Source organism: Trachemys scripta, chromosome 7 (genome assembly GCF_013100865.1).
Source record: "Trachemys scripta elegans isolate TJP31775 chromosome 7, CAS_Tse_1.0, whole genome shotgun sequence".
Lineage (NCBI taxonomy): Eukaryota > Metazoa > Chordata > Testudines > Emydidae > Trachemys > Trachemys scripta.
Window position 1 is genome coordinate 46,241,861 of NC_048304.1, and position 18,761 is coordinate 46,260,621.

At 43.2% G+C, this 18,761-nt stretch overlaps 1 protein-coding gene across 1 annotated transcript in view; it reads left to right on the forward strand.

Moving 5' to 3' along the window:
* Positions 1-18,761, forward strand: part of DOCK3 (dedicator of cytokinesis 3) — a 335,434-nt gene that overhangs the window by 39,325 nt on the left and 277,348 nt on the right. The window contains exons 3-4 of the mRNA XM_034775725.1: positions 1,647-1,688; positions 3,028-3,182. Of these exons, the coding sequence (XP_034631616.1) occupies positions 1,647-1,688; positions 3,028-3,182 (197 nt within the window). The remainder of the gene's footprint in view (positions 1-1,646; positions 1,689-3,027; positions 3,183-18,761) is intronic.

Genomic DNA, 18,761 nt, shown 5'->3' on the forward strand with positions numbered 1-18,761 from the left:
CTATCACCACCTCCTCCTCTAGATAGGTTTTGTGTGGGATCTGAACTGTTAGGCGACCTCTGAGAATGCCTGCCAGATCAGGCCCTGCAAGCAAGATAGGAGAGAGAATGCCTAGTTCGAGGATTGAGGATCCCAAATGGGCAAAGGTCTGAGATTGCTGTGCACATTCCCAGTGGCAGGTTTAAGGGGACTTTACCAGCAGACACTTATGTGACTAAATCCCTTTATGGATTTAACCTCTTGTGCCTCTTAGTGCATCTGAGGCATGCAGCAGTGGCTTACTCATTTCCACTTTTTTGTAGGTCATTGCTGTGTCCTATCAGATCATCAATACAGTGGCCCACTACTGTTAAAATGCAAATTCATTGACCTCCAATTGTATTATTTAATTTCAGTCTCTTGTAGAGTTTATTCTTTTGTATAGAATATCTTTCAATCCCATAAATAAAATGGCCTTTTTCCTCTGTTTTTATTCATTTTTTCTGACTGCAAGGCCCATAAGAATGCTATGATTTGGAGATGCTGTTGCTGAAGCTCTTGGTTTGTTGAATTTCTGTTCCTGCAACTGCTGCCATTTTGACAACAAATCATGCAGGTTCTGCTAGGTAGTGTGTTCGGGTTTGTCAGAACAACAAAGTCTTAGACATGTCTGAAAAGGATAGAGTAAGAAGAGAGGGGGAAGGACATAAGCTATTCTGTTGATCATGTTGACAAGATATTTCATGTTTTAAATACTAAAGTTAAAATGAATGTACATAATGAGGCATGGCAAAATCATTAACAAGACATTAAAAAAACAAAACTCTGAAACCTCAGTTTAGATTTAGATTAATATTTAAATCTCTCCTCTGGAGATTAAACAGGCACAGTTAGAGACTTGCAGTCCATTTTCTGATTATAATATTACCCTTTAGCATGAAAAAACAGGATCATCCTCTGAGATGTTGCTCTTACTACAAATGGTTTTGTACAGGTGTTGACTATTTGAGATTAGTGAAAATGTCTTCAAATGTTTACTGGAATTTCATTTTGTATCACACAATCCAGATCTGTGCAAAATTTGAACATGGAAAGTATCAAACAAAATCACCTTCTTTCTAGGCTTCCATCTCTGTGGAGGATTAAACAACTGTATCTATCCTTAGGGTAACACATAGTAGATGGGGATTAATAACAGTAGGGTACTCCTGCATTTGGATACCTTAAAGTACTCAATGTAAGAAAATGAAAAAGGGCCTTTTTAAATTAAATACAAAGACAATTTTAAATGCTATCAAGTCTGTAAGAGCCTTTTACATTCAAAGTTAAGGCAACACCACCCTTAAATTATCTCGGTTAAGTATAAAAGGTTTGTCAGAAAAAGCTAGTGGTATTGGTGTATGTCTTAATGAATAACACAAATAAAAGAAAATCATTCTGAATTATGAAAATAAACTGAAAAATCAGTTTGCTGTGATCTCAGAAATGTCTAGTATGTTTATGATAAAGGACACAGTAACAATTAGAGGAATACATAGAAGAGAGTACCGACAGGAGAATTTTAGGTTGAAAATTAATTTTTAAAAATAGTGGTCCAATGCTGTATAAAGTGAATACAAATGTTTCTCATATAATAATTTATATTTTTATTCTTTTTTCCTCCACAGCATTTATCAAGTAGGCACAGCGTCCAGCAAAGCACAACACAGGTAAGATGGCTACAGAACCCTACCATGATGTCTTTTTTTCTTTGAAGTCTGTGATAATGTATCTGAATGTAAAGAAATAATGCAAATTGCTGACTGACTGATACATATATAGAGTCTTTCATCCAAAGATCTCAAAGGATCATTCATCCTTCCCCTGGGTCCCTCTCCAGCCTATGTCTAAGCCTCCTTTACCTCAACTCAAGCTGCTACTCTTAACAGGGCTTCTGTCATGGAGTCACCCACAAGTAACAACTACAGGTCTCTCTCCTCTCCATCCCCACACCCTTTCCCCTAAAAAGCTGCCTTTTAATTAGCCTTACTGTCACCTAGTTCCTGCTTGGTCACAGAATCTCTGGAATCGGAATGGTACTTCCCAACATTTCCAGCTTTAAATGACTGGGGCTTCTAACAGGTATTGTAGGTTGTGAATGCACCCTGTTATACCTTGATTTATTGTACAATTTTTACATTTAGATTGTAACTTTAAAGATAGGGCAAATTTGAAAACTAAAATCTTAACATTGTCCCTGTAAGGAAATACATTCCCAGCTCATTCTGAACAGAATTGGTTCAAATTCATTGTTGACCTGCACATAGTGTTTTTATTTACACCAGTGCAAAATAGAAATAAAACACTATCAAATCAGAATGGTAGTATTTTACATGTGCTTTCCACTGGTATAAATGATGTAACTGGTATTAGGCCCAAATGTACACCCTTCTTGGGATTTGGCTCTTTTGATTACTCAAATATCAATAATAAAGGATAACCACCACCATCCCCAGCCTAAGCTTTCTCCCTAAATTGTTCCTAGACTTTCCTAACAGAGACCTCTCTATTTTAGACCCCAAATCCCTCCTTCCCCCTAATCTCACATAGCCAGTTCCACATCTCTCATCTCCAGGATGGTTAATGAGCTGCAACTATTATAAAAAGTCAGCAAGAAGCAGTTTCTGAAGCATTTTTTTTCAGAATTCTAATACCTGCTAACAGTGTGACTCAACAAGAAGAATTGTATTTTCTGGAATCAGGAGCACTGGCTGAGAAACAGAATAGATGTAGTCTGTTTGATGGTTAGATAAATTGATTTCAGATTGGTAACACCACACATCATCTTTTCTCTGTTTCCAAATCCACTGCAATGAAAAACAAATATATAAGTTAAAACTAGGAAAACTGAAAACACATCTGCCATATGTCTCTGATGTAGCACCTAATTCATGAGGCTAAACTTCTACTCCATGGAGAAGGAAGAACTGAGTTATGACTCTGCCATGTGAGTTATGTGCCCCTTATTTGTGAAAAAAATAATACTTGTTTTTGATTTTTAAAAATCAGGTGGATACGATTCGTCAGCGTCATGGGGAAGCTTGCCGTATGCCAGTGCCCCACCACTTCTTCGTCAGTCTAAAGAGCTTCACCTATAATACTATTGGGGAGGACACAGATGTCTTCTTTTCTTTGTATGATGTTCGAGAGGGCAAGCAGATCAGGTAGGACAATATCAACCTCTTGTTTGCCTTTCATCACATGTGGAAGAATGTGAATTCAAAGAATACAAAGCTTGGTGAAAAATGTCTGAACTACCTCCTCTCACTCTTGTCATGAGGAATTTTGATAGATGAATTCAGCAACTGGCAGTTTTGTGATGCATACATCAAAATATCAATGTATGGTGTTTTTTGTGTGAGAAGTGCAGTTCTCAGGAAAGTGGGTGACTCAGAGCATTGACTAACAGTAGACATAGCATGAGCAGTCATTGTACAAACGTCCAGATCAGTCCTAAAGCTTAGTCTTAAACAAGTTTTCTAATGTAGTCCAGGTCTTGTGCAGAGTTAAAGTTGTTACTCTGTAAAAAGTGATAATGCTGATTTGTGCCATGTTGTATGACAGTTTTGAAAGGAGCCCAGCTGTTTGTTTAGGTGCTTGGCTGAGATCATCAAACTCTCTTTCTCTTCTGATCTAAGAAGGATCATAGCGGATTGGAGAGATGCTAGAATTACCACAATAACTCGTTTTCCTCACTCTGAGTTAGATATAAATATATAAATATGGCTGCAGGTATCCATTCTTCTGGCCAGTTTGACTGTACAGTATGTTATAGGCAGCTGCTAGAGCAGAGGTCCCCAAATTGTGGGGTGCACCCCCCTGAGAGGGTGCAGAGGAGCATTTGGGGGGTCATGGCAGGCTGGGCCAGCCCCCAGGGAAGATGGGGCAGGAGCGCCACCCAGCCCTGTCCCCAGTTCTGCTCTGACCCCACCCCCAGCCATGTCCCCCATTCCCAGCACCATGTCTGACCCCCTCCCCAATCTTGGTGCGGCTCCGCGCCCGGCCGGGGGCTCAGCTGCCACTCCGGTCCTGCCCTCAGCCCCTGGCCGGGGAGGAAGCAGAGACAAACCCAGCTGTGGGTCTGGCCACGTCTCCATTCCCAGCCCAGGGATGGGAGCGGAGCTACACCTGGCCATAGGCCTGCCTGTGGCTCTGCTCACGCCCCAGCCTTGGCCACTGGCGAGGCTCCAGCCCTAGACCCACCCGCAGCTGTGGCCCCAGCCTCGGCCCCCTTACCCCATCTATGTTCCCCCCCAGCCGCAGCCCAGCTCCTGGCCCTGGCTTCAGGGGAGGCCAGGGGGCCAGGGAAGCACTACCCTCAAAAGTTTGGGGACCACTGTACTAGAGGTTTCAATATGATATGAAATAGGTCCTATTTTTTTCCTTCTCATAAGTGGTCTTTGGTAATACCAGGATGAAAATTAACAGAAAATGACCACATCAAGTGCCTTGTATTTGAGTAGTGCAGTTAGTATATGTCTTTATCAAGAAAAGTCATTGAGACACCATATGCTGAAGAAAATGTTGCAGGAAAAGGTCTAGTACCACTGGGAATCCTTGACACTTAACTCTTATTGATGTCATCTTACTCCTGCACAACAAAAACAAGTGATGAAAACTGGTTAGAGAGAAAACTAAAGATTCCAGACTAAAGCTTTTTAAAATTCTAATTATAGGATAAAATGAAGCTATCATCTGCAATTCATTTGAAAAAAGCAGCACTGATAAATCATTCTTTTGAGTTTTGATTAAATTATGTCTGGATCCATGGACAGAGATATTTAACATTTGCCTAAAGGAATTTTGTGCCACTGTGATCACAACTGTCTTGTACATTTTGACAGATTTAAATGTGTCCCAAGCTGAGGAAAAAAACAGATTTCAGAGCTCTTTCTGCCTTTTGTTTCATTTTGAAAAAAATATTCTTCCAAAGAAGTTGTGGGGTAGAACAACTAATATTTGGGGCTCTCCAGAGTACTAAAAAAAGTAGAAATATTGGAATACCCTACATAAATCAGTTAAGTCTTATAGTTAAACAAATGCGTCTGCCACCAATTAGCTGGGCATCTTCAAGAATACTTTTAAGGAATGTAGGGAGGGAATCTGACCTGATATTGAGTCAGCTGTTTGATTCCCTCTATCCATAAGAGTTATTAAAATACTTATTTTGGTCTGGTCAGAACACTCAAAGATATGGTCCTCCTCAAGAGAATAGAACACAAAATAGTTGTCACCAAAAGTTTAGTGTGAGAATGGCACATCTGGATACTTAAAATAAACAAAACTATACAGTTTCTATAACAATTAACTGAAGTGTCAGAAACTGCTGAGTTCAAGAGCAGCAGTCGGAAATGGGCAAGACAGATGTGCAGCTAGAAAATAAGCTTGTGCAAGGCCTCCAATGGCTTCAGACAGAGAGAAGTTGTCACATAAGAGACCACACTGGCTTAACCAGGAGATCTTCAATTATCTGAAACTCAAAAAGGAATCCTACAAGAAGTGGAAACTAGATCAAATTACAAAGGAACAATATAAACTACACAAGCATGTAGGGATAAAATTAGAAAGGCCTAGGCATGAAATGAGATTAAACTAGCTCGAGACATAAATGGTAACAAGAAAACATTCTACAAATACATTACAAGCAAGAGGAATACCAAGGACAGGATAGGCCTGTTACTCAATGGCGGGGGGAGAGAATAACAGTAACTTTTTGGTGTTTCAGTTTTCTCCAAAAAGTGTATTTGCGATTGGACTTCTAACATAGTGAACGCCAGTGAAAATGGGGTAGGATCAGAGGCTAAAATAGGCAAAGAACAAGTTAAAATTACTTAGAGTTAGATGTCTTCAAGTAGCCAGGGTCTGATGAAATACATCCTAGAATACTCAAGGAGCTGACTGAGGAGATATTTGAGCTATTAGCAATTATCTTCAAAAAATCATGGAAAATGGGAGCGATTTCAGAGGACTGGAAAAGGGCAAATATAGTGCCAATGTACAAAAAGGGAAATAAGGACAACCTGGGGAATGACAGACCAGTCACCGTAACTTCAGTACCTGGAAAGATAATGGCACAAATAAGTAAGCAATCAATTTACAATTGCCTAGAGAATAATAAGGTAAGTAACAATGAGCATGGATTTGTCAAGAACAAATCGTGTCAAACCAAGCTAATAGCTTTCTTTGACAGGGTAACAAGCCTTGTGGATGCAGGAAAGCAGTAGATGTTGTATATCTTGACTTTAATAAGCCTTTTGATACTGTCTCTCATGACCTTCTCATAAACAACTAGGGAAATATAACCTAGATGGAGTGGGTGCATATATAACCTAGATATAAGGTGGGTGCATAATTGGTTGGAAAACTGTTTCCAGAGAGTAGTTATCAGTGGTTCACGGTCAAGCTGGAAGGGCATATCATATGGGGTCCCACAGGAATTGGTCCTGGTTCTCTTCAATATCTTAATCAGAGATTTAGCTAATGCCATAGAGAGTACACTAATAAAATTTGCGGACAATACCGAATTGAGAGGGGTTGCAGGTGTTTTGGATGATAGGATTAAAATTCAAAATGATCTTGAAAAACTGGAGAAATGGTCTGAAGTAAATAGGATGAAATTCAGTAAAGAGGAATGCAAAGTACTCCACTTAGGAAGGAACAATCAGTTGCACACATACAAAATGGGAATGGACTGCTTAGGAAGGAGTGCTGCGGAAAGAGATCTGTGGGTCATCGTTGCTTACAAGATAAATATGAGACAACAGTGTAAGACTGTTGCAAAAAAAGCAAACATCATTCCTTGGATTTATTAGCAGGAGTGTGGTAAGCAGGACACAAGAAGTAATTCTTCTGCTCTACTCTATGCTGATGAGGCCTCAACTGCAATATTGTGTCCATTTCTGGGCACCACATTTCAGGAAATATGTGGAGACATTGGAGAAAGTCCAGAGGAGAGCAACAAAAATGATTAAAGGTCTAGATAACATGACCTATGAAGAAAAATTGGAAAAATTGGGTTTGTTTAGTCTGGAGAAGAGGGGAGTAAAAGGGGACATGATAAAAATCTTCAAGTGCATAAATGGTTGTTATAAAGCAGAGGGTGATAAAATGTTCTCCTTATCCACTGAGGATAGGACAAGAAGCAATGCGCTTAAATTGCAGCAAGGGAAATTTAGGTTGGACATTAAGAAAAACTTCCTAATGGTCAGGGTAATTAAGCACTGGAATAAATTGCCTAGGGAGGTTGTGGAATCTCCATCATTAGAGGGTTTTAAGAGCCGATTAGACAAACATCTGTCAGGAATGTTTGACATTCTATACCTTGGGGGAGTGTCGTGGAACACCCATATTCCTCATTTTTATATAATCGTGATCTTACATATAAAGCATGCCTTGTAATGTATCGGGGAAAAGTTATGATCTGCTGAAAGTCATTTTTCTATCCCTATATGTGTATCATTAATGCATATGAAGTTATGAGAATTATGTTGTCTGGTTGTCACTAAAACATTAAGTTGGGGATTCAGACAGATATTAGTTTCCCAGAGGCAACAGCAAGGAAAGTAACCAGTGCCCAGGCGGGGTGTGAAACAACCCATCAACAACCATTGTCCAGCAAGGAAGCTACAATTCAATGACTCACTTGCATAAGGCCATACCAGGGGAATTGCTCAACCTTGCCTGGAGACTCAGCAGTGACCACCCAGACATACCTGGACTTGTGTTTTCCAAGCACATGGACTGAGGGCATAAAACAGACACAGTGACCACATGCTGGGCCTTTCTCCTGCCCCCACCTATGCAGGAAGCAACAAAGACACTCCGAAGATGACAAGACTCCAACCGAGGAGATTGGCCCAGGTTTTTGGGACAAACCTGTATATTAAGGACTGCAATATCCAGTGGGGTGAGAAAAACCTGGTCATTCTAGTTGTTGCCCAGTCTAATAGGATTGAGAGTTTAGACTGTGTGCTTATATTTTATTTCTTTTGGTAACTAACTCTGACTTTTGCCTATCATTTAAAATCTATCTTTTGTCATCAATACATTTGTTTAACTGTTTATCTTTACCAGTGAGTTTGTATGAAGTGTGTGGCAAAACTGCTCAGGGTACAAAGGCTGGTGTATATCCACTTTCCATTGACGAAGTAGTGAACCAATTAATAAATTTGCTCTACTCATCTTGAGCAGTGCAAGATGGTGTATTCCTGAGGTACAGTGCTGGGAGCTGGGGGGATTTGGCTCTGATGCCTTTCTCTGTGTGATTCATGAGTGGCTCTGGGAGTATTCATGCTATCTAGCTGGGTGTAGGGGCTCCACTTGCTGTTGTGCTGAGTGATTACAGCTCCTGGAGGGGCTTTCTGCTTGTCACTAGCAAAGCTTGTCTCCAGCCCAGGCTGGAGAGAATGGTCCCACAGTCCCAGGTTGCACCCTGGGGATCCCATCACAGGATGGTCTCGATAAAATGCAGTCCTGCCTTGAGTGCAGGGGACTGGACTAGAAGACCTCTCAAAGTCCCTTCCAGTCCTATGATCTTATCATTCTATGACCCAGTTCAGGGAAACATTTAAGTGTATGCTTAAATCCTTTTGAATTAAATGTGACTTCATCCTTAAGTGCTTTGCTGAATAGGGATGAAGTTACCCACAATCTTTGTTAATCATGTGCTTAAATGCTTTGCTGAATCAGGGCCTGAATGGCAACATCTGTGGGAATGGTACACAAAGGAAGATGGGAAAGACCTGAAGAGGCTTTTTGTATAACTGGCAATCAAAAGAAGCTGAAAATAATGCTGACCATAAAGAGGAAAGTACAAGGGCTTCTGAGATACTTGAATGCATACAAAAGTGCCTCAGAAATGCAAACAGTTGTTATCATGCTCTTGGGGTTGTACCATGCACCAGTGAGCATCTGTAGTGACAACAACATAAGTTTTAATATTGCCCTAACTTCCCAAAGGAAGAGGTGCAGGAAGACTGGGATGAGAGGCTGAGCTGCACTTAAGTGGTTGAAGACAGGAAATTATCTTTCCTATACCAGAAAAGAAAACAAAGATAAATGTTTCTTTTAAAGTAGATATAAAAACATCTTTTTAGCTTTTGAGCAATAAAGGTTCCGTCCCCTCAGTATGCCTTAGAAAATAGTCAAATATTCCCCTGAGTCAATGGCTCAGTAGGCTGACGTGGTTAAGGAATGTCAATGTCATAGCCAACAGTATACAAGGGGGTGATGCAGCCAGCATCATGTCTGTCAGCCTTAACTGGATGGATCAGGTACACATTTTGCAGCTGAATGAACTGGAGGTGGCCTTTCAGTATGAGATTGAGCAAGACTTTAATCCACGAGCTTCAAGATTCTAGTCAAGTGCCTTAACCACTCAGCTACTACACCTATTTTCTATTGGAAAATAGTACATCAAAGTAAAACCAAGCAGACCTCTGTGCATTCAGTTCTCAATGAAGAGAACAGACTGCTTTTCTTAGTTATCCCCAGGCTGAAGGTTGGATGGTTCCCAGCAAGCATGTGTTAAGCATAGAGGCAGTCATAAACCTTGTTGAAGCTGGTGAGAATGATGGTTGCTTTGTTTGGTGAAGCTGTGTCTGGGAGTGAGAAACTGCCAGAAGCAGACAGAGACAGAAGAAGAAAAACCAATGAGTCATTAAGAAAAGCACTGGAAATGTGGCTCTGAGAGAGCTTTTTGGACAGAGTGCTGGCTGGAAAGAGGCTTGGAACTTGAGCAAAAAAACTGTCTTCTGTTATTTGATTCCTATTGGGAAACAGGATTTGTAAATAAATTGGATTGCATCAAAGAAACACCTGACTCTATCATCAGTTTCTCATCCTAATGGAAACAAATTGTAGGACCCCAAACATTGGCTAATCACTCGCACCAGTAACTGTGTGTTCTTTTGATATGTGTGAATCCCACTGTAGGTATGCATATGCTTCATGCAGGGAAGATCAGATTTTTTTGGCTAGCAGTGTATGTTGAGGCCGCGGATGGCCCAGGTTACTGTGCGAGGACATAAACGGCAAAGTGGCTGTGACCCTCCCTCAGTTCCATCTTACTGCCTACAACAGTGAGAAAGAACCTTGTGGTGTACTACCTACTAGCACTCTTATCATGAGCTATTTTTGTTTAACTTCTGAAAATTTTCATAATCGCCTTCAGTCCTTTAGTTTTAACATCTTGGATGGAATAAGTCTCTGTCTGGATCAGATTTCTTGAACCAGACCACCCTTTTACAGATCCCCCTTCCATCCCCACTCCCCCTGTACAAGGACCTCAAGATGGCAGACTGAAAATCTGCAGGCTTCAAGTCTTGTTCATCCTGTGATGGACTAATTCTTCTGACAGACAGGTTATGCGTGGGTGAATGCTATACAGTTGCTTGGTTTTCCTCTCCTGCATTCGTACTCAAAAATTGAAAGAGCCAAGACTGAAGCTCCATCTCTTGGAGCAGTCAATGAGATATCTGTTTGATATTTTATCAGCCTCTGAATCAGCCATAAATGAGGGACAGTTAGACCAAGCAAGAGCTCCGTGGTAGGCGCTCGCCACTACAGCACTAATGGCAAAGCGTATCAAGAAAAGATACCAGGTTTGAGTACTTCCCGGGTTCAAGTACTTCTATTCACACTCTGACCCCAGATCTGTAGTGGTCGTCGATGTCCAAGAGCATTGTTCCAACTACAAGTGGCTGTCAGGCTCTCCTAGACAAATACAACTTTTTAACTTGGGACAAAGTGATACCATTGGTCAACAAGCTCCCTCTTGAGCTCAGAGCAAGGACATCATAAAAGAGGGCCAGCTTTTGTGGAAAATGGCCCTGCAAGCCACACTGGATTCAGTAGACGACATTACGAGGTCTATGGCCACTGCAGTGACCAGGTTTTCCTCATGAAGTACAAACCATGACCAAGAATCTGCAAGTTGAAGGATAGAGACTGCAGACTACAACTTCACTGAATAAAGAAAAATTGCAAGTGACAAACCACAATCATTAGTCTGTATCTCACACATAGGGAAACTTATGCACTAGGGATACCTAAAACACACAAGTTGTACTGCTTCAACTATACCAGAATAGTTAAAGCAATACAGCCCCCATCCCCAATGTGGATGTAGTATAGAGGTGCTTTATAGTACTATAGCTGTTCCTGTATGGAAAGAGAAATAAGCTAAACTGCTCTAAGGTACTGTGACATGGTGTACCTAGCTTTTGTGGCTTCCTACAGGAAGCCACACAGTCATACTAAACCATGTCCCAGGAAACAGCAAAGTGACAGGAAAGGAGCAGCGAAGGTGGGTGCTTCAGGCCTGCCTAGAGAAGCAGCCAATGGAAGCAGCCAATCAGAGTCCAGTATGCTCAGATAAAAGAAGCTGCAGGGTCTTAGCAGGTCAGTTCCTGGCTGGGACCAGAGGAGTGAAGAAAGGTGCTTCTCTCTGGCTTGGAGATAGCAACAAATATGAGGACGCTGGCTCTGAGATAGGGCTGGAGATAAAATGGGCCTGGTAGGAAGAAGCCCAGGGAAATAGCAGCAACAGAGTGGAGTAAGCAACCCAACTATACATATAAAATCATGGGGTCTAAATTAGTAGTTACCACTAAAGAAAGAGATCTTCAAGTCATTGTCGATAGTTCTCTGAAAACATCCACTCAATGTGCAGCGGCAATCAAAAAAGCAAACAGAATGTTGGGAATCATTAAGAAAGGGATAGATAATAAGACCGAAAATATCATATTGCCTCTATATAAATCCTTGGTACTCCCATATCTTGAATACTGCATGCAGATGTGGTCACCCCATCTCAAAAAAAGATGTATTGGGTTTGAAAAAGGTTCAGAAAAGGGCAACAAAAATGATTAGGGGTATGGAATGGCTTCTGTATGAGGAGAGATTAATAAGACTGGGACTTTTCAGCTTGGAAAAGAGGCTACTAAGGGGAGATACGATTGAGGTCTATAAAATCATGACTGATGTGGAAAAAGTAAATAAGGAAGTGTTATTTACTCCTTCTCATAACACAAAAACTAGGGGTCACCAAATGAAATCAATAGGCAGCAGGTTTAAAACAAACAAAAGGAAGTATTTCTTCCCACAACCTGTGGAACGCTTTGCCAGAGGATGTTGTGAAGGCCAAGACTATAACAGGGTTCAAAAAAGAACTAGATAAATTCATGGAGGATAGGTCCATCGATGTCTGTTAGCCAGGATGGGCAGGGATGGTGTCCCTAGCCTCTGTTTGCCAGAGGCTGGGGATGGGCGACAGGAAATGTATCAGTTGATGATTAACTGTTCTATTCATTCCCTCTGGGGCACCTGGCTTTGGCTCCTGTTGGAATACAGGATACTGGGCTAGATGGACCTTTGATCTGACCCAGTATGGCTGCTCTTATGTTCTTAGGGGCTTTTTAGCAAGAAAACCAACAGTACCTTACACTTACTCAAGGACTGCAAGGTAATTCTATGCTCGCTTGGATTTAGACATCTCCAGTGAAAGCTGGCTAGATCGTCAGGCTCAACGGGTAGTGATCAATGGCTCCATGTCTAGTTGGCAGCTAGTTTCAAGCTGAGTGCCCCAAGGGTCAGTCCTGGGCTGGTTTTGTTTAATATCTTTATTAATGATCTGGAGGATGGTGTGGACTGCACTCTCAGCAAGTTTGCAGATGACACTACACTGGGAGGAGTGTTAGATACACTAGAGGGTAGGGATCGGATACAGAGGGACCTAGACAGATTAGAGGATTGGGCCAAAAAAAACCTGATGAGGTTCAACAAGGACAAGTGCAGAGTCCTGCACTTAGGGCGGAAGAATCCTATGCACTGCTACAGACTAGGGACCGAATGGCTAGGTAGCAGTTCTGCAGAAAAGGACCTAGGGGTCACAGTGGACAAGAAGCTGAATATGAGTCAACAGTGTGCTCTTGTTGCCAAGAAGGCTAACAGCATTTTGGGCTCTATAAGTAGGGGCATTGCCAGCAGATCGAGGAATATGATCGTTCCCCTTTATTCGACATTGGTGAGGCCTCATCTGGAGTACTGTGTCCAGTTTTGGGCCCCACACTACAAGAAGGATGTGGAAAAATTGGAAAGAGTCCAGCGGAGGGCAACAAAAATGATTAGGGGTCTGGAGCACATGACTTATGAGGAGAGGCTGACGGAACTGGGATTGTTTAGTCTCCAGAAGAGAAGAATGAGGGGGGATTTGATAGCAGCCTTCAACTACCTGAAGGGGGGGTTCCAAAGAGGATGGAGCTCGGCTGTTCTCAGTGGTGGCAGATGACAGAACAAGGAGCAATGGTCTCAAGTTGCAGTGGGGGAGGTCTAGGTTGGATATTAGGAAACACTATTTCACTAGGAGGGTGGTGAAGCACTGGAATGCGTTACCTAGGGAGGTGGTGGAATCGTCTTCCTTGGAGGTTTTTAAGGCCCGGCTTGACAAAGCCCTGGCTAGGATGATTTAGTTGGGAATTGGTCCTGCTTTGAGCAGGGGGTTGGACTAGATGACCTCCTGAGGTCCCTTCCAACCCTGATATTCTATGATTCTGTGAGTGTACTGCAAAATTTGCACCATCAGCTACAGCACCAGCAAATACAACTTACATTGCCCGACTGTAGTCAGCCAGAATATCACTGTAAAAAGCAGCAGAGATACACTTGAGGACATCAGTCTTCCTCAGTTCCAGCAATGCACAGCACTCTGCTCACACACCATCAAATTTGACAGATTGTTTGAGAGCTACAGCAGGGCCAGTCTATGGAGCAGCTCTTTCAGAAGCCTCACCCCATTCCATCAGGAATGCTCAGACATTACCGCCAACAAATGGGTGCTGAATATCATCACCCATGGCTATACCATCCAGTTCCTTTACCACCTCCTTCCCTATCCTTCTTCAAGGAGCCCTTTTATGGGAGCCTTTTTACAAACTATATATTCTTCTTCCAAAGAAAAGATGGGGTCTTTGTCCTGTGCTAGACCTGAGGAGACTCAACAAATACCTATACTGCCTCAAATTCAGGATGTTAGGGCTTGCCTCCTTTGTTCCATTGCTCCAGACTCAAGACTGGTTAGCAGTTCTTGACTTATAGGACATGTACTTCAACACTGCCTGCAATCCACGTGGCACACAGGACGTTCTTCAGGTGATCAATACAGGGTTCTGCCTTTCAGACTCTCCATGGCACTGAAGTTTTCACCAAGTGCCCAGCATTGATAGTGGCACATCTAAGGAAACAGGAATTTCATGTCTATTTGTACATAGAAAGGTTGGCTGATCAGGAGCAATCCCAGGATTAAGACAAAGACAGCCCTAAATTGAGTCCACTCCCTGTTCTCTCAGTTAAGGTTCCTGGTGAACTTAGAAAAATTCTGTTTCACGGTATTCTAGATGATAGAATTCATAGGACCCCTATTTGACTCATGGTTAGCATGAGCAGCTCTGCTGGAGGGTGGATTCAGGTCCCTTCAGGAGCTTTTATATTACATAGGAACAAGACCATACACAATGGTTTGCATGTTCCTGCGGTTATTGGCACACATATCTGCATGCATATACATGACGCCACTTGCCAGACTTTGCCTGCAGCCAATACAGTACTGGGTAAGGACAGTGTACTTCCAGGCAAGTCACTGTTCCTCTTTGAATGATTGCACTAGTGCATTCCACTATTGGTGTATGTGCACTCAGTGAACGACCATCTGAAACTTTTTCCCTCAGTGGTTGGGTGGCTTGAGCTCCCCCTGCTGCTGTGTACCACTGTGTGCAGGTATAAAGGGGAGATCCTCCCCAGCCCTTCTCAGTTCCTTCTTACCACCCATGATGGTCATTGGAACTCTGTTCTACACCAGGACAGTTCTTCTCTCAGCCTTTGTGAACATAGCGTACACATGTATTTAGTTTAGTTTAGTTCCTAGTGTTGTTATGATAGTTAGTAAGTTTTAGTTCTGTTATTTAAAAAAAAGTTTTTCAGACTTCTTGTTTCCCCATTTGGGTTCTTTTTTCCTAGTCTCACTACCAAAGTATTCCTGGTCACCAGGTTTCAAGCCATATGCTTCTTGCTCCAGGCCTATGCCGGTGAGCAACCTGGACAGTTGCTGCCTGAAATGGTTGGGAGAGGCTCACGTGAATGACTGATGCCAGATTTGCAGGGAGTTCAAGCCTAGGATGAAGGATAGGGAGGCTACGCTGAAATTCCTGCTAATGGATACAGCACTCAGGCCACCATTGAGCTGTGCCAGTCTGAGTCGGTGCTGAGTGCTGCAGCTTCAAAGAGAAGCACATCTCCAGAATTAGCGGAATCCCAGTACCGTTCTTCCTCGTCCATCCTGAGGAAGAAATACAAAGCTTCTAGAGACGAAACCAGAGGAAGGTCTCCACCCTCTTAAGTCTGGTAAGAGGGTAGAGAAGGAATTGAGTAGAGAGCATCTGAAACCTAAGCACTCCTCCTCCAAATCCGTGCCTAAGTTGGCACAGTCGGCTCCATGCCACAAGGGGCACCATCAGGTCCAATGCTGAGAGAGGCATTATCAACTTCTTCTGCACTGCAACAAGAGACCATCTTAATGCTAACTACTACAGTGGCATTTGTGGCAGCAAGAAACCTGCTTTGCATTTTGGTGCTGGTGTCTCCATCCTTACAAGAGTCCAGTCCCCCGGCACTGTGGCCAGTGATTCAACCTCCAGTACTGCTGTTGCTTGCTTCCCAGATAGGCAACCTCTTGGTACCCTCTAAGAGGAAGCTTGCTATGATGGCATTGCTCTGCTCATTGCCTGGCTCCCAGCATCAATCCCTGGCACTGACGGGATCAGCTCTGCCATTGTCAGAGGAAAGGGAATCTTTGGGTCATATGAATCTCAACCATGAAGCAAGACCCACAAGTCTATGCACAGATCCTTTCTTCCTATTTACCACGGCAACCCTTCAGTGGGACCCATGGAAATGCCCTGCCTCAGATCAGTGGTTCTTTTGGAACCCTTGGAGATTTCCCCCAACTTCCTGATCTTCCCCACACTGTGTATATTCAGTGTCCTCATCTAGAAGGGTGGGTCTACACAGTGAGCAGTTCTGTCCCCCGAGTCGAGTACCAGGCGCGGTACCGAGCATCCCGGAGGAGGTTCCAGAGTCACAGCAACAACCAGTAGAGGAGATTCTATTCCCTCCAGTCTTGGCTTCCTCTTCATCTTCACCAGACAAAGCCACTTTGTCCAGCAGGATTTCACCTCCTCCTGATTTTAAAGCTCATCAGGAGTTGCTGAAGACTGTGTTCCTTTAAGGTGCGCGCCTGCGTGGCCACAGAAGAGGGCATCAAAGGCTGCGCACCTAATTAGTGGAGCCATGCAGGCATGCAGCCACAGGTGTGCCTGGACCCTGGAGAGGATGTGTAAGAAGGTGAGGTGGGGGGAATAAGGGGTAGATGGGGGCAGTGGGGTAAGGTGGGGGTGGGGAGCTTGGGGCGTGTAGGGCTGAGGTGGCCAGGGAGAGACACCTCTCCCCCAACCCCAGGGCTCTGGCAGGGAGAGAGGAAGAGGACTCCCCCAGCTCTGGGGCTGTGGCATGGAAAGACGCCTGTCTCACCCAGACAGGGCTGAGGCGGGGAGAGAGGGCCCAGGGGAATCCTCTCTCCCCACTGCAGCCCTGGGGTTGGAGGTGCCCCTTCAAATCCACAAACCTATCCCTCCCAGGAGGTAGGGTTTGTGAGACTCCAATAGAGGTCGGTGTGGGTGACAGAATCATCTCTCTGTGTGACCACAGCTCCCACTAGCATCATTTTGCCACCATAGCAGTCTTTGGTGTGATGCCTTTTCTCTCTTGGGCTGCCTCAGCTTCATTATAGTTATAACTTTTAAAAATATATATTATATCTCAGTTTTTCGTTTCTACTGGTGGCGCACATCCGCACATTATCTCAGTATTAGTGCTGCACAGAACAAAATTCATTCTGCACATGGATGGAAAAAATTAGAGGGAACATTGGCTGAAGAGAGTGGCTGCAGGCTTAGGACAAAGGGGTCAGGCAGTCTTCGCATCATCTAGTTGACATTTTATCACTGGTTGGTCCTTCTAAGGTAGCTCTGCCAATTAACAAGGCAATCTTAGAGCCTATAAAAGCTCTATGGCAAACTCCATATTTGCTTTCTCCCACCTCAAAAAGAGCAGAAAGAAAATATTATGTATGCTCAAGCTTTGAGTACTTCTACACTCATCCACCACTGGACTCATTAGTTGTGACAGCGGCTAGTGAAAGAGTATATCCAGGGCACCAAGCTGCCATCCCCAAATAGAAGAGCGCTAAAAGGCTGGACTTATTTGGAAGAAAGATTTGTTCAACACAGCTCCATATTGCTAACCAACAGACTCTGCTGGGGCAGTACAACTTTAATTTATGGGGCTCCATGGAAATGTTCAGAAAACTGCTACTGGAGAATGCTAGACAGTTCTTTTTCCTAGTCAATGAGGGTAGACTAATTGTGAGAACATCACTATAGGTGGTGCTACCAGGAGTTTAGTTCAATTCTTCACCAAGCACTATTTCCTGGGATGTGTATGGACAATCACTTGAAGAAAGAATGGTTACTTATCCTACAGTAACTGTGGGTCTTAGAGGTGTGTTGTCCACTTGTATTCCATGATCTGCCCTCCTTCCCTGCTACTGCGGAGTTCTTGCCAAATAGGTTCAGTATTAGTAGGGTGACTAGATAGCAAATGTGAAAAATCGGGACAGGGGTGGGGGGTAATAGGAGCCTATATAATAAAAAGACTTCAAAATCGGGACTGCCCATATAAAATCCAGACATCTGGTCACCCTAAGTATTAGGGAAGGAATTGGAAAGCCACTGTGGTTACCCTGCCCTTGATGTCCTTGGCTGTGGAGCATGGGAAGGCATGCAGGGCACAGATGTAGCCCGGATGAACACTGCTGCTCAGTATCAGAGGGGTAGCCATGTTAGTCTGGATCTGTAAAAAGCAACAGAGAGTCCTGTGGCACCTTTAAGACTAACAGATGTATTGAAGCATAAGCTTTTGTGGGTGAATGCCCACTTCGTCAGATGCATGTAAACTGCTGCTCAGAAAGATTCCGGTCTCATGAGCACGGCGCACATGCACACCAGAAGTGGAATATATGTGGACAACACATCTCAAATCACAGTTACTCTAGGATAAGTAACAATTCTTTCCTAGCATCACCTTGCACTTTCCTCCCCTCCCCCCCTTTAAAAACAGGGATTCTGGGGGTCTGGATATTTTATTGTATCATATTTGGATTGAAATGGGAATGATTGAGTTTTTTATTGTTAGCATATTTGGACACCTAGCAACAGGCATAATAGGGAAAGACACCTACAGAGGCATTTACTTCCATAATGACAGATAAGTGACTGTGTACAAGCAAAGAAGCTGTCATTATGTGCTCAGCAACCTCCTACATACAAACAGTGGTGAATTTCTGCATTTCTACCAGGTAATTGATGCTAATACAGAATGAGATAAAAAGAGAAACTGATGGCCAGGATCTCTCTTGATCCCTCCGTGCTTTTCCATGGTGTTATGACATCCATTACTTTCCCTATAAACACATAATATTAAAAAGTGTAAATACTTGAGGTGCATACACCGTTTTAGATTGGTGGGAATATGTCACAGGGTGACACTGGCCATTTAAGATGGAAGAGGCCAGTGCTCCTGTGACTGGTCAACTGACCCCTGGTTGGGCTTAAGAGGGCACCTGGGCCATAGAG